Source organism: Nesoenas mayeri (assembly GCF_963082525.1).
Source record: "Nesoenas mayeri genome assembly, chromosome: 2".
Taxonomy (NCBI): domain Eukaryota; kingdom Metazoa; phylum Chordata; class Aves; order Columbiformes; family Columbidae; genus Nesoenas; species Nesoenas mayeri.
This window is the reverse complement of record NC_137543.1, coordinates 137249545-137266904: the sequence shown is the minus strand read 5'-3', so window position 1 is coordinate 137266904 and position 17360 is coordinate 137249545. Positions and strand designations below refer to the sequence as shown.

The following is a 17360-nucleotide window of genomic DNA, read 5'->3' as shown; positions in this document are numbered from 1 at the left end:
ATATAACATCATTGCATTCTATATTTAATCATTTATTTTGATTCACAAAAATAACTCCTCTCAGGATGCTCTTGATAATTTAAAAAATTACAGCAATTATGACAGCTCAATAAATACTTTAGCTTCATCTTCTTCAGTCAACACATTACCGATAAAAGAAAAAAAACAAAAAACAAACATGGAAATGTTCCTCCAGTCTTTCTACATTCATAGCTAGGACTGTAGCAAACAACGTGGCCACTGTGGCCAATTCATGGAGTCAAAAACTGTCTTCTACTTTTCATTGACTTGCTGCTAGCTCAGAAGGATGACTAAGCAACTAATGCATTTTGCGTCTATGCTTTACCACGGATTTTTTATGAATCTTTTGGAAAAGGCTGAGATGCTTCTCACACAGTCCTAGCCATGTAAATAAAGAGTTAGGATATTGGCTAAGCCATTCTCTCTGCCTATGTGCTGCCCCATGACAGAGCTGATAATTGCCTCCCACATCCAAGGCACCATGAAGGATGGCACAGAGATACTCTGGTATGTTTGTAGGATCCACTCCAATTTTAGCATAACTAACACTGAGACAGTGCTCAAAGCCCAGTTGCATACAGAAGAATCCTTTATGGGGTATATAAATCACATATACCCCTGCATAGAAGCAGTGCTGTCTGGAAGCACGGGCAGCTGTCTGTAAGAGGCAAGCGGAGGAGTTCCACTCATACACATTAGCTAAAATTGTGTTTGGAATCAAGCTGTGGCATAGATATTTTGAGTACTGATGACTGACAGGTCACTATACAGAATAATGTCTCTAATATCTTATTATATCTTAACAAGTTCTGATGGTGAGTCCATACACAGAGATTTGGCATTCAACTGCCTCTGTAGCCTCTTTGCAATCCCTGATAGTGCAGAGCCCTTCGAGGACTTTGGGATATAAAAATTGTTAATGGGCAAAGACAGACAAATTAGCCTGTTATCAAACAGTTTGCTGAGCCTACAGCTCTATCTCCTGCTCCCTGGGGAATTTACAGGCAAAATCCTTGCTCCTCAGGCAGTGCACAGGGAAGGTGCAAGGAGGGGGCTGGAGACACGCAGCTGGAGCAACCTGGAGGTGAACAGCTGCTGTGGGGATCCTTCTCTTCTACCGGGCAGGAATCACCTGCCCCAGAGTATGGGCATAGTGGTCTTTGATCTCTGTGGACAGAAAGACAAGGTGTAATAAACGTTGCAGGTCACACACATCTGGCTGATGCATCCTGGTTAGTATTTGAGCCACAAAGCACGCACCCAGTAGAGGGCTTAAGCAGGCCACTAAAGGAAAAGGACTCCTAAAAACCACACAGGGTGGATGTACCAAGGAGAAAGCTGTCAATGTGCAACATAAATACAGTGCTCATTACTAAAAAAATTAAAAGTTTAAATAAATTCTTTAAATGAATGCACCCTCAGATGATTCAGTGGAATCGCATCAGTGCAAATACAACTGATAAAAGCAAATCGGGTTTTTAACCTCAATCTTTTAAAAATTTGAACATACTGAAGGACAGAGGGGTAGACAAAATGCATTAAGTCCAGAAATCCTTCCTCAAACAAATGTCTGCAGAAAATACAGTTTGAAACTATAGCAAGATCAACCAATTTGAGGACCAGGCCTCCCCTGCAAGGGCTCATCTGCCCACCCTAAGAGCATCACAGGGACAAAGAGAACTGAAAACTGCCAGTGAGAAAAAGTGAAACGATAATAGTTTTCTTTTATTTCAGTAAGTTTCGTCTTACTGGGAACTTCAGTTTTCCATCACCAAAGTCCTTGGGAGAATAAATATACATAAATAAATAGTAGTGAGCAAAATAGTAGTTCGCTTTTTCCTGTCTTGCTCACATACGAGGACTTAGCTTTTGATGAGGCAGTACATTTTAATGACATTTCTGAGTATCCTGGGAAAGCTTAATGCTCCCTGGGCCTATGGAAATATTTCCTTTTAGATTTGAAGTGTCAATGATTTGACTGGCTGAAGGAATTTAGCAGGCTCCGTAATGAGGAAGGACTTTCGTCAGTGCTGCCACCGCCTGAGTTTCAGACTACTTGCTTGCTTCAAAATATCCTCAGCTGTTGACATTTGAAGATTTTTCCATGTGGGTGGGTTAGATGTGATGTTACACAGCTGAAAACACTTCGTGTAGAGCTGGGAGTTGCAGCTTCAGCTGTAGGTGGGAGACAGCAGAAAGCGGGAGCTCAGGGGTCACAACACCATGGCACAAAGTCTTGAGCAGCCCCATGAGGCAGTCAGATTTCTTACTATGTCTCCTCTTGTCTCTAACCCATGCTTAGAAATGCAGATAAATAAAATTTGAGATTATGAAGCTTGGGTTTAATGGACTATTTAATTTGCACTGAATTCTACACAGGTATAAAGTGCACAGCTCTCTCTTCTGGTGGTGAAAACAGAACTAAAAACTAACCTTTATTTTTATTGTGTCCCTGCCACCTGCACACATACTTTTTGAAACAACGCAAGTTGCTTGTTCACCCTCCATCTATTTTAAAAGTAAGGTTTGCAACTGAATTTCTTGGCAATGTCTTCGACACGGTGCAGGTGAACACGGTGCAGATGACTTTCTGCAAAAAGCTGTCTCCGAGTTCATTCGACACTATTTTCTGACAAATCAAGCGGAGCTTTAGTTTCCAGACGCGCTCCCGCGCTGCTGACACTGCACCCGGCACGGGCTGCGCTTCCCCCGGCCCAGGAAGGGCCCTTCCCGCCCCGGCCCGCTGGCCCCGCCCCGGTGCGCCCGCCTCAGGCTGCGCCGCCATGCCGGGCGGTGCGCGGGGCCTGTACCGGCGGATCCTGCTGCTGCACCGGGCGCTGCCGGCCGCGCTGCGGGCGCTGGGGGACCGCTACGTGAAGGAGGAGTTCAGGAAGCATAAGGCCGCCGGGCCCGCCGAGGCCCAGCGCTTCCTGCGGGAATGGGAGGCAAGTGCCCGCCGCCCCGCGGGGTCTGACCGGGGGGCGCCTCCCCAGCCGCGTCCCGCCGGGCGCTCCGGGCCCCGCAGCCCGGCCCTCGCTGCCTCCCCTGGCCGGGAGGGGCCAGGCGGCGGCCCGGGAAGGGGCACTGGCCTCTCGGTGACCTGCCGTAGCAGCGGCGCGCTGGATTGGCGTTGTTTAGGGATAGGTGTCGTAGAAAGGGAGATAGAAAATGCCTGTCAGTTGCTTCGCTGCTAATTACCACTGAGGTGCTGATCGCTGGTTCGTGTGCTGAGTGTGTGTTCTTCGTCTGGCACGACCCCTTGAAGGGCAAACTCATTGCAAAGGTACAAAATTCCTTGTAGTTCTACATCCCTGGGCAGGTTACCTTTTGTGGTTCTTATTTCCTTGTCTCATCTATGTGTGATTATAACTATGCACACACAAGTACTTAGAAGGACAATTATATAATTAGCTATGTATACATGTATAAAAAAATACACAAAATTACCTGTATAATTTATAATAATACACTGTATAAATGTGTATGTATTTGTAACTACATACATAGCTAATCGTATAGTTATAATTAGCTCAATACATATGTGTAAATAGCCTCCTCATGAGTTTGTATTTCGCTTTCAAGTGACATTTTTTCAGAGTGTTTTCTAAAAGAAACAAGTCTTATGTGAACAGTGTTTCTCTGCTTACCCCCCTGCTCCCGCCACCTCTCCTCCTGAATTTAGTGGCTGACACCAGCAAGGGCAGAAAAGCAGATCACAAACAAGTGATCAGGAGGTAATGAGTTTCAGAAGCAGCAGAGGAGGGAGACTGGAGGTAGTTGCCACACACGCCTGAAGTCCAGCCCATGCCAGAGTATTAGTAGACCCCAAAATATCCACAGGACAGGCAAATGTTATCGACACTTCACAGGGGAAAACCTCTCAGACCATGAAAATAACTGCAAGAGGCAGATCTATAGACAAGTTTCCCATTAATTTTCATGCTCACTGAGCTACTGCTTTGGTAGTATTTTTGAATCTTGAAACTGTTTTCCTTTCTGTGGGAGAAAATTTTATTCTGCTGTGCTCTGGAAGCTGTTTTACCATCAGAACGGTAATGGGGGGAGATCTGACCCGTCCCTTCTACCTGCTGTAGCTGAAATCTTGCCGGGGTGGGAAAAGCAGCTCCAGTATCCTTGTGCTGGGACATCAGGAGCCAGTGGGGAGAAAACTGGTGTTCTCTTCAGAGGAAAGGAATAAGTGCATTTTAATTGCCTCTTGCCAACTGATAGATCCTGAAATCAGGAAAATTTATATCTACTTCTCAAATGCCTGATGCTATTGTAATTCTTCATTGCCATTTACTTGATATTGCCAAAATGTTTCTGCGTCGCTGCTTCCAGTGTTAACATGAGCTAAAAAGACAAGTTACAGGTTACTGTTTTCAGTGCTAAAATCTTCCTTAAAATAGTTTTAGAAAAGGAAGAAAATGTTACCTTGAAATATCTTTAGCCATTTCTGTGAAGTAAACAAATAGTGAAAATGTTTCTCTGTTTTAAAAGTAGATTATAGGGAAAACTGGGAAAAAATTAGACTACAAGGAACAGAAGTTGAATTTTGAAACCTGACATTTAGTGCTATTAGCTATGATATGTGCAAGGAAAGGAAACTGATTTAATAACTGTTTTGAGCGTGTATGTATAAAGAACTTTGAAAATATGTCTGTCTTCTAACAAGGTACTGGAAGAGATTAGCACATAGTTAATGTGGCTCTTCTCATCTTTAATTTTTACCTTGCTCTGGGATTTTTTTCTTCTCCAAATAATAATAATAATCTGTTTCAAGGGTGGAATTTAAAACAGACTTTCACATTTATGGCATGTGGGACTCTGCATCTTACAATATGCCGTGGTTCCCAGCTCCTTGAAGCCTTGAGCTAGATAAATGAGGAAGATGGACTGTAGATGACTTGGATTAGGCAACAGAAAGGTGCTTCAATTCGTGTGGGTGTCCTCTTTGCACCCATTCTGGGCAGCAGGCACCCTTTTAAGTCAGATGTAGGCTGGAGGCTCTAGACTGGTTCTGGCAGAACATGCTGGCGTACGGGTGAAGCGTCCAGTTCTTGAAGGGCTTATGAATCACACAGTGACATGCAGAGCTGTGATATGCTGCTTCACATACATGAATCATAATTGTACTTATTGACCTAATATCTATTTTTATTTTAAAAAAACCCCAAGAAAACCAACCAACCAAACAAAAAAGCCCCCAAGAGATCACTACAACATTAATTAAAAATGATGTTTATATTAGCTGTTAAGTTTTAGCCATTTTTTTTTTTAATGCAAAGTTACAGCTCTGTTAACAGTATTTTGGCCTGTTGCACATGTCAAACACCTTTCCCGATTTGCTTGTTCATTAAGGTACATGCTGTATACCTTAAATATGCACTTGAGTGCTGTCAGTATTCCATCTGGAAAAGTTTTTTCCTCATGTCTTGTTGCATGCAGTGTGTCTGGTACAGAGTGCCGTGGTGTCTCATATGACAGAAAAATACTATTCATAATTTTATATTTAAATTGTGTATCTTAATGTGTATTCAACAGAGGGTTAAGGTTATGGATATGACTGCATCAATGTTTCTTGACTTTGAATGAGGACTTGAGTATGAAATGTAATCTTAATAAGCCATCCCATGTGCTTTTGGAGTGAAAATTTCCAAGGACAACTTAATTTTAACATGAAACTACTTTTGTTAAAACTCTTCAGGCTTTGTTTGGATAGTCAGACCTTCTGTGTGTGCTTGAAAATATACTGGTTCATAGTCTGTATTTGTAGTATACTTTATTGTCCTCCAATTTGATTTGTATTTGCAAATTGTTTATTTATCAGACCTGACATTTTAACTGCGTTATGGTTGTGCCAAACAATTTATTTTCCCCTTGGTATTTAAATTATGCTGATTCAAGGGAACTGGGCACATTGGTTGCTTGTCAAAGAAAACAAGTTGAGCAAATTCTCTTCATTTCTTGTGAAACATGGTGAAAAACCTGTAGGATTTTACTTTTAAAAGCTTTAAAAAGAGCTATTAAAGGAATTTAATTTTTCAGGGCATTTAAGCAAACATAGGTTCTAATATTGCCATAGTTCTTTAACACTGTGTTCTATTCCATCGCCTTTGGGAAGAACCTGAATCTCAGTGCAGGACCTGAGTGCTCAGCCTAATTCTCAAATGAGTACAGGCATTTTGAATATCCTTACAGTGCACACAAGCTCAGGTGGAACCGGGAGATTTCTAAGATTAGCTTTGAAAAGAAATAGAGGAAAAAAAGATGTAAAAGGGCTCCCAAATAATATTGTCTCAATATGTGAATGATTTGTATTGTTTTCACATAAAGAAGATAAGATCTGCCTTCTTTGCCACGCACAGGGATGGAGGGATTTAGTGTTAGAACTCAGCTGTGTAGATAGCTCGTGTCATTTTATGGGAAACCTAAACTGACCTGTTTGTGTGTACAAGATAGGAAAACTGTTGAATATCCTTGAAAGAGATCTTCAGTGAATAAGACTGATAGAAATAATCTGCAGTTATGTATACATTTATGTAAGGGTAGAACAGTGTAAATTTTGCATTTTTTCTATGTATGTTGGATTGATGGGTTTTGTCTTGAAACCTGTTGGAAAGTGTTAAAGGGTGATAAAAAGAAAGCAAGCTTTGCTGTTCAGGAATTATGGTTGATCAGGTAGATTCAAATCAAGTATATAAATTATAAATATATGTTCCTTTCTATTTTCTAAATATTTAATATTTTAATTAAAATAATTGGTACTCACTTACAGGAGGTGGCTGATATAATTGGATTGATAGTGATTATTACCTTGGAATGCTATTGAATTAATGTTGACAGATATAATAAGTGAATTAGTTCAACAGTGTTCTAAATCATATGGTAGCTGATGAGAATGCTTACTTAAGAATAGGTAATATTAAGATAATTACTTTACTCCAGGTTACAAATGATACGATGTAGAATATTCAGCTAAGTAATTTCAGTAATCATTTGTTTTACATCATTTAAGTTAATTCTTTTAATTTTGAAAATGGCCAGTTTGTACTTAGCTTGTTTAAGAAGTCTGACCTTATAGGTAGGAAGGTCTGGACTATCTTGAGATGAGCAGAATCATTCTCAGAATTACATGACATTTTCTCACATCTAATAGGTTGAATAAATTGCCTTTGAAATGCTTTGGCTGCTCTTGACTCTGAAAGCATTTTTATAAGCTTTCAGATGAGCTGACACCTGCTGTTGTATACTCAGAAGAAAGGTGATATTTTTTCATTCCTGATAACAAATCTAGGTCTTATATTGATAAAATTAAGGTGTAACTATATCCCTCTGTCTGGAGAACTTGGTCATGTAGCCTCTCAAGTATGGTTAATTTTTTGAATTGGTATGATATCAGATATGATACAAATAATTGTCATTCATTGAGTTTGTCTTCAGTATTTAGTGTGCTGGGATTTTTGTGGGATGGTCTCATCATAGTTCCCAGGATGTAGTTGTCCAGATACATCTTTTTCTGTTTCTGTTTTCTGTTTATGAGTGGATACACTGACAGAATTTTTTTCCTTCTTAATTCTTTGGGCTAGTATGATCTTCCCTCCCCTTCTTGATTGATGTTTAGGCTTCTGACACTCAAAAATACATTGAGATGTTGAAAGAGAATTTGAAGAGCAAAGAGCCAAAGAAAGTTCAATAGGTTGAACGGGGAGCTGTGGCCAGCACTGGACTCAAACCGGAATGGGAATGGGACATGTATTTGTGCTGTCTTTCAGCAAATATATAGATTGCATAAGTCTAAAACAGCTGCTGACTTTCTGTATTCCACTCTCAGTTTCAGTGAAGTGCATTATATAAGTGATCTTTTCTTTGCCTGACAAAGAAATACGTTTTTTGGAAATGAAAGATGACTTTAAGGTTTTTGCCATTTTATGACTTTAATAGAAGTTGTGAAGTAGGATTTAAGAGTAGTATTTCATTGTAACATTACCGGATACATTGGAATTTGCTTTGAGTGATTTTTATGGCTCTCTTCTTATTAAGAGTAAATTCCTACTGAGACTTAGGTGTTTAGCCCCCACTTAGGGTGTTCACTGGATATTAATTTGTAAGAACTAAATGGGAGACAATTTCCTCTATTTCCTTTGATATTTCTCAAAAGGCAGGAAAGAAGTTCTCACTTTTCTGAGAGCCATGGCCAATAAATTGAAGAGCATGTGGGATTTGGGTGTGACCAGCCACAGAAAATCAGCCTGTTTGTCTGACTTGACGTTCCTGCTTTGCTGTAAGATTCAAAGTCTACCTGTGTAAGATGGCAATTTTGCCTCATTTCACCCATGAACCAGCATTCATGTGCAATTGTCCCTTTGAGCAGAAAAATAAAGGCAAAGGTTGGCCACATGGATCACTGTAGCAAAGTTTTGCAGTAAAAACATCCTTGTCAAATTATAGCATCACTTCCATCCTTTCAGTGCTCCTTCAAATCTGGGTTTAGAGCAGGAACTGGTATCTGCTCCCCTTCCATGGAGAATCCAGGCTGTCAGGGAGCTTTCCCATGTGGAAACACGTGGGGTGAGCTGGTGGGTCCCTGCTGGCTTGTGTGTTCTGCACACCTGTCATGGGAAGGGGCATTCGGTACTTCTCATCTGGAAAGCAGCATCCTTCTCTTTCAGATTCGCCTGCCCACTGCTAAAACCAGTAATTTCTTGGTGGATTTTTTTTTTCCTGTGTACATATTGGTGCAGGATAGCAGTTGATTAACTTCTTTCATCTAACTTTGTTATGTGTAAATACACTGCTTTTTTTTTTTTTTTCTTTCAAAAATGGTGTGGCCTGGGGTTAATGGAAAATAAGACTTAAAGGCAAATGTGAGATTTTGTTTTAAACCTTTGCTGTAGTTTCCAAATTCAAAATTTCATAAGCTGTGGCATCAGTACTCTCAGTGCTTCTGTCGTGTTACTATGCCAATTATCTCTATATTATCATATCTGCGATTACATGTAGCTAGTCAGATGGCTGCCCTGGTAACCGTGCCTGTCTGCTAGTTGAAGTTTTAATTTGCAACTGTTCTGACACAGCAGGAGATAATATCTGAATCATTGTGGGGGGTCACATTAGACAGTAACGTCAGTGACTTGCGTCTGCCAGTCACCTCGAGGTATAGTACATTGCATAGTGAATTCCATTGAAGTGATGGAACTTTGTATAAATATGTGGTGTGCAAATAGATTTATAAATTTCACATGATTTGATTGTTGCATGTATTTGTAAAGTATATTACATGCCTTTGATATTAAAGTGTGGCATTAATTAAATCCCAACTGAAATTTGTTGGCGGAGTACAGAAATCTTCGTAAGATACAACTTAGATGGAGAAGTTTAAATTGCTGTAGAAGTGGGGTAAATCTCTGATGTGTATAACAGTTTATTCCTTGCATTGAGTAGCACTGGCTTGGGAAATGAGCAGGGCATATTTACGCTAATGCTCTCAGATTTGAAGACACTAGAAGTTTTGTGTATGCCTGCTCATGTATACTTTCCTAATGAGTATGGGTTTGTGACAGCCAGCATGTGATTAGATCACTAAATAAGAAAATAGGAATCGTCAGACACAGTAGAAGCAGTGGAGCATTGACAGAATTGTCAGTTTAAAAGGTAATTCACATTTCCATCTAGTGGTGGTATAAAATTCTGTCCAAGCCATATGAGACAGCGTATGTGTAACTGTGCTAGCTAGCATGGCCTGGTACTTGTGTATGTGTTTTAGAAAATCAAAAGCCTTTGTTATGTATAAATTATATACATAATAGCACATAGTTCTCAGGGCCTCCAGATTTTTTTAAGTTAGAGCTGTAGTGATCAGGAATCTCTTATTTTTACTGTGTACATTCAGGTCCCTGAGTACTCTTTGAATCTAATAATTTATCTGATTTGCTGGAAATTAGTCTGATAATCTTTCAGTGCTCCTTGGCAGCCATTTCAAACATTTAACTCTGTACAGGTTACAGAAAGAAAATCGGTGTCTTAAAAAGTTTTCTTTAGGTTATATGTATGCAAGTATGAGTCTTGTTAGATTTCTTGTTTCCTCTTAGACTTAAAAAAAAAAGAAAAGGAAATGAGTATTCTGTTTGCTTCGCCCTTATCTTGATGTTCCAGCACTGTTTATTATTTGAAGTATTTTACAGTAGAATCTGGAGAACCTTACTAGGTTAGGTCTTCAGATCAAGATAATATCAAGGTATCTAATCCACAAATCTTTTGAACTTTCTTGTATTTTAAGACAATGTAGTGGGTCAAACAGACAAATGGAGTATGAATTGGAATTGCAAATTTATAAGGATTTCTGCTTGTTTTATTGACATGTTCCTTCTAGCATTTGTTTGGTACTTATGTAAATATTTTCAGCTTGTAGTGTTTTGTAAGCATGGTAGGTTTTACCGCGTTTTCAGTGCATTTCCACTATCAACACTATGAACACTGCCAACTTTCCACAAGTGCTGTCAAGTACCATATTTTGTAATTACTGCAATAATATTATGAGTGCTGTAATTGTGCATGCTGCATAGATGTGCTTTTCTGTCCTGTATAAACATAAAATTGATATTTTCTGTGAGTTAAAATGGAATCTAAAGCCCATCTAAGTAGTTGTTTTGGATTTTTTTTTCCTCCTTTCAGCATAATTTGAGGTGTTTGAACAAATAGCATTATACAAATTGGAGGATTTTTAAAGCTCCAGATGTGTGTATCACATCTGAATATAGAGCTGTACTCAAGACACACTGATGTGTTTGGACCCATTAAGGGATGAAGTTTTTTTTTATATGGTTCGCTAATATTAAAGTCAGTTAAACAAATATGTTTTTGCAAGAAGCTGAAACTCAGATTTCCACTTCATAATCTTGTATTCAGTAGCATCTTTATCAATCTTCACATTGTTTTAGCTGTCTTCCCTAATGCTGAGAGCTTTGGCTGTTTTAATACTGAAACTGCTTGTATCTACAACTGTACACCTAATTGATATCCTGCTGTTTAGGCAGCTCACTCCTGGGAATACACTGAGCAGAACATTTCTGCTGAAATATTTTTATTTCTGTGTCTCAAAACTGCTAGTTTCAAACTGCTCTTTTTGAAGGGTATGATTTGGAAAATGTATTTAATCATAGAGTCTGATAAAGTGTTTGATTTTTATAGGTTTTTAAAGGTAATTTCCAGAAGTAGTGTTAATGAAATATTTATAATGAAATGTTCATGACACTAGAAGTTAGAAGTGATGTTGGTTTTTAGGCTTAGTGATGTGTTGGGAGCTTGAGTCCTGTTAATATGCTCTTTTTTTGTTATTTCAGGGATATTAGTGAGAGAGCAGACTGAAGGGAAAGAGATCATAATGCACTTTTCCCCACCCCTGCAGTAACTGCCTAAATCTGTAGAATACCTTCTAAATTGATCTTGCACGCACCTTTCAAGACTGGCTAACAACTGGTGTAGAATACGTATGATTTAGATACGTATTCCCTTGCTCTGTGAGAATTCCTGAATTATGTAAAATTGATACATTAGTTTTATGTTATTTTGTACTATTTTTTCTTCCTGAGTCATTCTGTTCCATAATTCAGAGGAACTGAACAGATTGGTAGGTCACTGCAACATAGAATCTCTTATGAGTCTGAACTGGAAGTATCCTACTGGAAGGTTTTGAACTGAAGTTCCCATCACCGTTGCTTCTTTGGAGATGTCATGCCTGAAAGTATTGAATTGTGTTGGTAGCATTGATATCTGCATGGAATGAACCAGAGCAACTAGTTTATTTTCTGTGGACCACCAAATACCATTTATCTCATAATCAGTTTCTTGCTTTTTGTGATTGCGTAGTGGAAGCACGTGGTCTTTGTAACTGAATTGAGTTTGTGTGCTCTTTGATGTATATGCAGTCTGTATTGAGGGAAGAATTTGTATTACACTAGCAATCTTTGAAACTTCATCACCTTCTAACTGAAGTCTGTAATGCCCTCATGTGTAGTCTGATAGCTGATTTTTGACTTGATAAATGAGAAGTGTCCTTCATAGGGTTGCAGTTTTCAAAATGTACACATGATGGCAGCAGATACTTAAATTGAGGCAGCTTGTTCCTGTACTAGAAACAAATAGGATATTGAATTTTCTAATATTAACTAGAATTTTCACATATTCAGTCCTTGATAAACTATTCATTAAAATACATGTTGATATTTAATAATGTACTGCTGCAGATTTTGAGAATTAAGAAAATTAATTCAAAAACTTTACTGTGGTTTCTACCTGGTTTAGCTGTTATGTTTTCCTAATGTTCTTTCTGGTTTTGCTTTGCCTTGGAGTAGTTTGCTACCCCAATAGTTTGCAGTGTTGAGCGTGGCTCCCCTTCAATACCCTGACAGGGAAAAGGGCACCTGCAGCACTGTGTTATCCCTCAAAGCATTGCCTTGTGTTGCGGGTGGAGCGAGAGAGGGAGGGATGCGCTTCTCTTGTAAGAGGGAAACAACAATAAACTTTATTGATATAAACCAGTGAGGCAGTCAACATGATAGTGATTTAACAAGATTTGATGGCAAGATACGCTTGATTATTTACTGCGTAGAGGGCAGGGTCAGACAAAATCATCTGGGAGGCCCTCCCATTGAGTCATGAGGTTCAGAGAGGACCCTCTTACACTCTAAACTCCTCAGAGAGGAGCCTGGGTGCAGCTGGATCCAGACTTAGTCTCAGACTGTGCTTTCCAAATGTTGCTTGAGTCAGACATTGACCAGCACTGTGGTTAGGTGGGCACATTGCCATGTGTTAGCCCCTGGCTGTTGTGTCCTTATCTGCCTCCCCCAAAACCACTTTGAGCAGCTGCATCCCTCATGACCAGACGCATCCATCGCGACCACAACTGGTGGTTATCACTGAAGCGGGGCTATGGGAGAAGGTCAGGTCGGGGTGCGGGGAGAGCACCCTGCCACTCTCTGGCACTAATGATTTCCCAATGGTCCTGAAGTTTGCTTTTCTGAGGACCGGTTTTGTTTTTCTCTATTGGAATAATAGATCTGATCTCTCTGCAAAGAGTTCTTCTATGTTCCTTTTTCATGCTTCCTTTTATAGAGTGCTTGTGTCTCATTTTGTGATGATTTTTACTCAAATTACTTTTCACAACTGGATTTGTAGATGAGTCAAACCTGTGATGGAGAACTAGCCTAAGAGAAACACCCTGCACTCTAGTCTCCACCATATTTAAAAAGTAATTTAAAAAATTCCTAATCACATTCTAGGAACTTTGTAGACCCTGACGTCTGACTCTGCATTTTTCGACAGATATTGACATGGTAAAAGTCCCTTTTTTTCCTGTAGTTGGAAAGTTCTTGGAGTTGTTCACAGTTGTTTTCTCATAGTCTTACGATTAAACAGTCCAACGTGATAGGTTTGCTTTTGTTCGTTCCTCTTCAGGCTTTCCTGTGACACGTTCATCAGATTAAATGCGTTCTTCTTCCTGTACTCCTTAACAGATGTGTATGTTTTGACGCACCATGTAGTATTTTGCTCTTTATTTTTCTCCGTTGCAGTATCTCTTTCCAAGCTGTCATCCTGTAATCCAGATCAGTAATATGAATTTTCCAGCAGGCGTTCTCATCTCAGCGGAACACCCTCAGTGCCTCCATTAGTGGCCGTGCCCACGCTGCGTCTTGGACCCTGCGCTGAGCTGTGCTGAGCAGCTCCATGCTCTCCACCCATGGACATCAGATGCCCCAGGGCTGGAGGTGAGGGGGACGTGCTGTGACCATGCCCCAGCAGAGCGGTGAGGACACCAGGGCTGAGTCTTCCTCTGCGCATGGCTTGAGTTTACCAACAGCGGCCTCCCTGCATTTCTAAAAGTCTGATGACTGGATGATTGCTGATATTGCAAATCAACACTGGATAATGGTAGTTGGATAACAAACTGTTTGTTTAGTTGTTAGACGTCATATAGTATGACATACGTGACATAGAAGCACACCTTTCTTGCTACTATGGCATCAGGAAGGGAGATAATTATCACAGTAGCTTTCGGCTCTGGTTTCATCTGACTAACCTGGCAACTGAATAGTTATTAAAAAATTCTGATCAGCCACAGTGACCCCCAGTAGAGTAAGCCCAAAGGTGATGGAGCCTCAGTATGCAGACACAAAACTCTCTTTTTGAATTATTTATTTTATCAGGGATCTGTTGAGTTTTAAAGTTATTATACTTTTGGAATCATATAGTACTAGCCCAATATACATATTTTTTTCACCAAAAGAGAAACTTCATTGTTAACAACGCTGCTTTTTGGGTGCCATTGCAAAGTACGTTGGTATTACATGGTGCTGTTAAGAGTAGGAAGTTTTATTTGAAAATATAGTATAAAAATGTATTTACTCCTACTTCTGTTCCTCGACATGGGTGAAACATTTCAGCTGAATCTCTTTCTCTTTTTTTGGTCCCTTCTAACATGAATATGGCATGTGTCGGTCATCCATTGTGATATTTTAGGCCAAAAAGCTATTGTCTACTACAGTTACAGAACTATGGCTTAGAAGAATAGCAGCTGGTGGAAAGCGTAGGTCAACTTCAGGCTGTGGTGCAAGCAGGATGCTCCAGAATTAAGGATATGCTGGTTCATGTTGAAATGGCTTGTTCTATGTATGTACTTCATTTACAGCAGTTTAAATTTGACTTAATGCTTAGAATTAAATCTAAGGTGTGCAGCAAGTCATGATATTCAGTTGTTTTCTGGGCCTCCTGAATTTTTAAATTCAGTTGATTGTTTGCAGTGGAGCATGCTAGTGAGCTTTTTAACATCCATTACAGCTAGTAATTGTAAGAATTTATTTAAGCGATCCATGCTGTGAAGAGTTGTAATGAAATAACAGACATATATTATGACCTTAGTGGTTTACAAAGATGGGATCTTGTATAGCTGCGGAATTTTTTTTCATTAGTTCTGCTGCTGATTTGACCAGTGAGAAGGAATTCCATGGGCAGCACTAGCAATGTTGGTCTAATTCATGGACAGTTCGGTACCATCACTGTAACTGAAAGGAATTACATTGTGTATTAGAAGGGGGGTGGCTAGTAGATCGAGAGAGGTCCTCCTTCCCCTCTACTCCGCCCTGGTGAGACCCCATCTAGAATATTGTGTCCAGTTCTGGGCCCCTCAGTTCCAGAAGGACAGGGAACTGCTGGAGAGGGTCCAGCGTAGGGCAACAAAGATGATTAAGGGAGTGGAACATCTCCCTTATGAGGAAAGGCTGAGGGAGCTGGGTCTCTTTAGTTTGGAGGAGACTGAGGGGTGACCTTATTAATGTTTATAAATATATAAAGGATGAGTGCCACGAGGATGGAGCCAGGCTCTTCTCGGTGGCAAACAATGATAGGACAAGGGGTAATGGGATCAAGCTGGAACACAAGAGGTTCCACTTAAATTTGAGAAGAAACTTCTTCTCAGTGAGGGTGCCAGACACTGGAACAGGCTGCCCAGGGGGGTTGTGGAGTCTCCTTCTCTGGAGACATTCAAAACCCACCTGGACATGTTCCTGTGCGACCTCACCTAGGCGTTCCTGCTCCAGCAGGGAGATTGAACTAGATGATCTTTTGAGGTCCCTTCCAATCCCAAACATACTGTGATACTGTGAATTACATTGTTAGGAAAAACATCATCGTCCTGTCAGTCAAGAAGTAAATTAAAGTTACTTTTTAAATAACATGATTTCTGGTTTTCCTTTTTGTTGTTTTGTTGTTTTGTTCTTTTTTGGTTAAAAGAAAGGAGTTTGAATTTTGCAGGTGAAGAACTTAATCATTTACCTGTTTTCATGGAAGCAGACGTTTGCATTAATTCTGCTTGATAACATAGTGCTAAATCTCGTCCATTTCAGACAGTGTACTCTGCCAGCTGGAGTTTTCACAGGCTGAGTGACAAGGTTTCAGAAAAAACTATCCCAATGCAATAACTGCACATCACGGAGGAGATTCTGATCCAAAACCAAACAGTGTGTGAATAAGCATTTGACTTGGGAATACACCTCTTGCAGAGTGTGGTGGGATCTGTTTGACTGTTTGGCCCCAGAACTGTGGGGCTAAAGCTGTGTCTGAATCGCTGGCTCGGATGTGGCAGCAGAACAGCCCGTGTCCCTGCTGCGAGACAGGGTGGCCACATCCAAACTGCCTGCTAGGAGCAATCCCGATCTGTGCCAGCTCACTGGCTGGGCCTAGCAGCTGTGTGGGAGAAAGCTGGTTGTCCTTCATCAAAACCTGCGCCAGGGACTGTGGCACCGTGCTCCCAGGGTGGGTGGCTGAGCTCTGGTACCTTCTCCAAGCATTCCCTGGCGTTAAGTTGTTAAAGCAGACAGAGCTCTAACTCCTCTGATGCTAAGTGCAAGGTTTGGTTTCTTTATGTGTTTTTTTGTTTTGTTTTGTGTTTGTTTGTTTCTTTTTCTGGATTATTTCTCTCTTGAATTATCAGATTCTCATCAACAGTTACATTTATCTAACTTTCTCCTAGAGTTGTCACCTCTGGAACCTGTGTACTGACCTGAGCCATTAGAAACAAGTTCTGAACTCTCTAGTGCTATTGCATTACTGGTCTGGTAAAATAAGGGGGGACTCTCTAGGCCTTAATGAAATTGCATGTCAAAGCTGGATGCTGCATCTGTATAGCAGCAATTGTGAACAGTCTGCTCTGAATAGGTGGAAAGTATACTCCTGAAAGGAACAGAAAGTTCTGTCTTTCTAGTCAGGAGGGATTGCCAGACATGTGTCTTGTTACTCTGCATTCTAGATCTGAAATGTGTTATTTGAATACTGCTATTTCTTTAAAATTTAATTTCTGCTTCAATTCAGTGAGAGTGTTCACTGATATTAACCCTTTCAGTGTCCTCTTGAGAACGTACCTCAGCTGTCATTCATACTTTTTCTTTGCATTGGCAAGGTAAGCACACTTTCTCATCATTCCCTTTTACTGCCCCACTTCTTAAAGTCATGGGTCAAGTTTAAACTCATGGGCCATAGCAGATGAGACTGTGACATCGTGAAGTTCATTGTGTGCAGTGCCCATGAGAGGGTGTTGTGTGGATGAAGGGGGCCTGAAGGAGCCCAGTTAAACTTGCTTGGGTAATGATTGGTTTAGGGCAGCCCCTGCGTTCCTTGGAAGAACTAGAGCTACTGTCATCTCTGGTTAATGCCAGTTTGTGTATTAGGGCATTTCTAATTTGTGCTTTGTTGTTGTTGAGGCTAATTTGGTGAACTGGTATCTTTAAGGTGTGTTGCTTATAAATTTTGATCAGGTATTTTTTGGATACTGTTGCATAATGTGTGTT

The 17360-nt window shown here is 40.3% G+C and overlaps 1 protein-coding gene across 2 annotated transcripts in view; it reads left to right on the top strand.

Annotated features, from left to right (window-relative positions):
- Positions 1-2804: 2804 nt before the first annotated feature.
- Positions 2805-17360, top strand: part of SDHAF3 (succinate dehydrogenase complex assembly factor 3) — a gene marked incomplete at both ends in the record, with an annotated part of 31848 nt that continues 17292 nt past the window's right edge. Inside the window, one exon of one of the 2 annotated variants that reach the window (XM_080364304.1) lies at positions 2805-2966. In XM_080364304.1, the coding sequence (XP_080220430.1) occupies positions 2805-2966 (162 nt within the window). Of the gene's footprint in view, positions 2967-3178; positions 3305-17360 lie in introns of those variants that run through there. The other variant, XR_013923628.1, reaches the window with a different exon arrangement.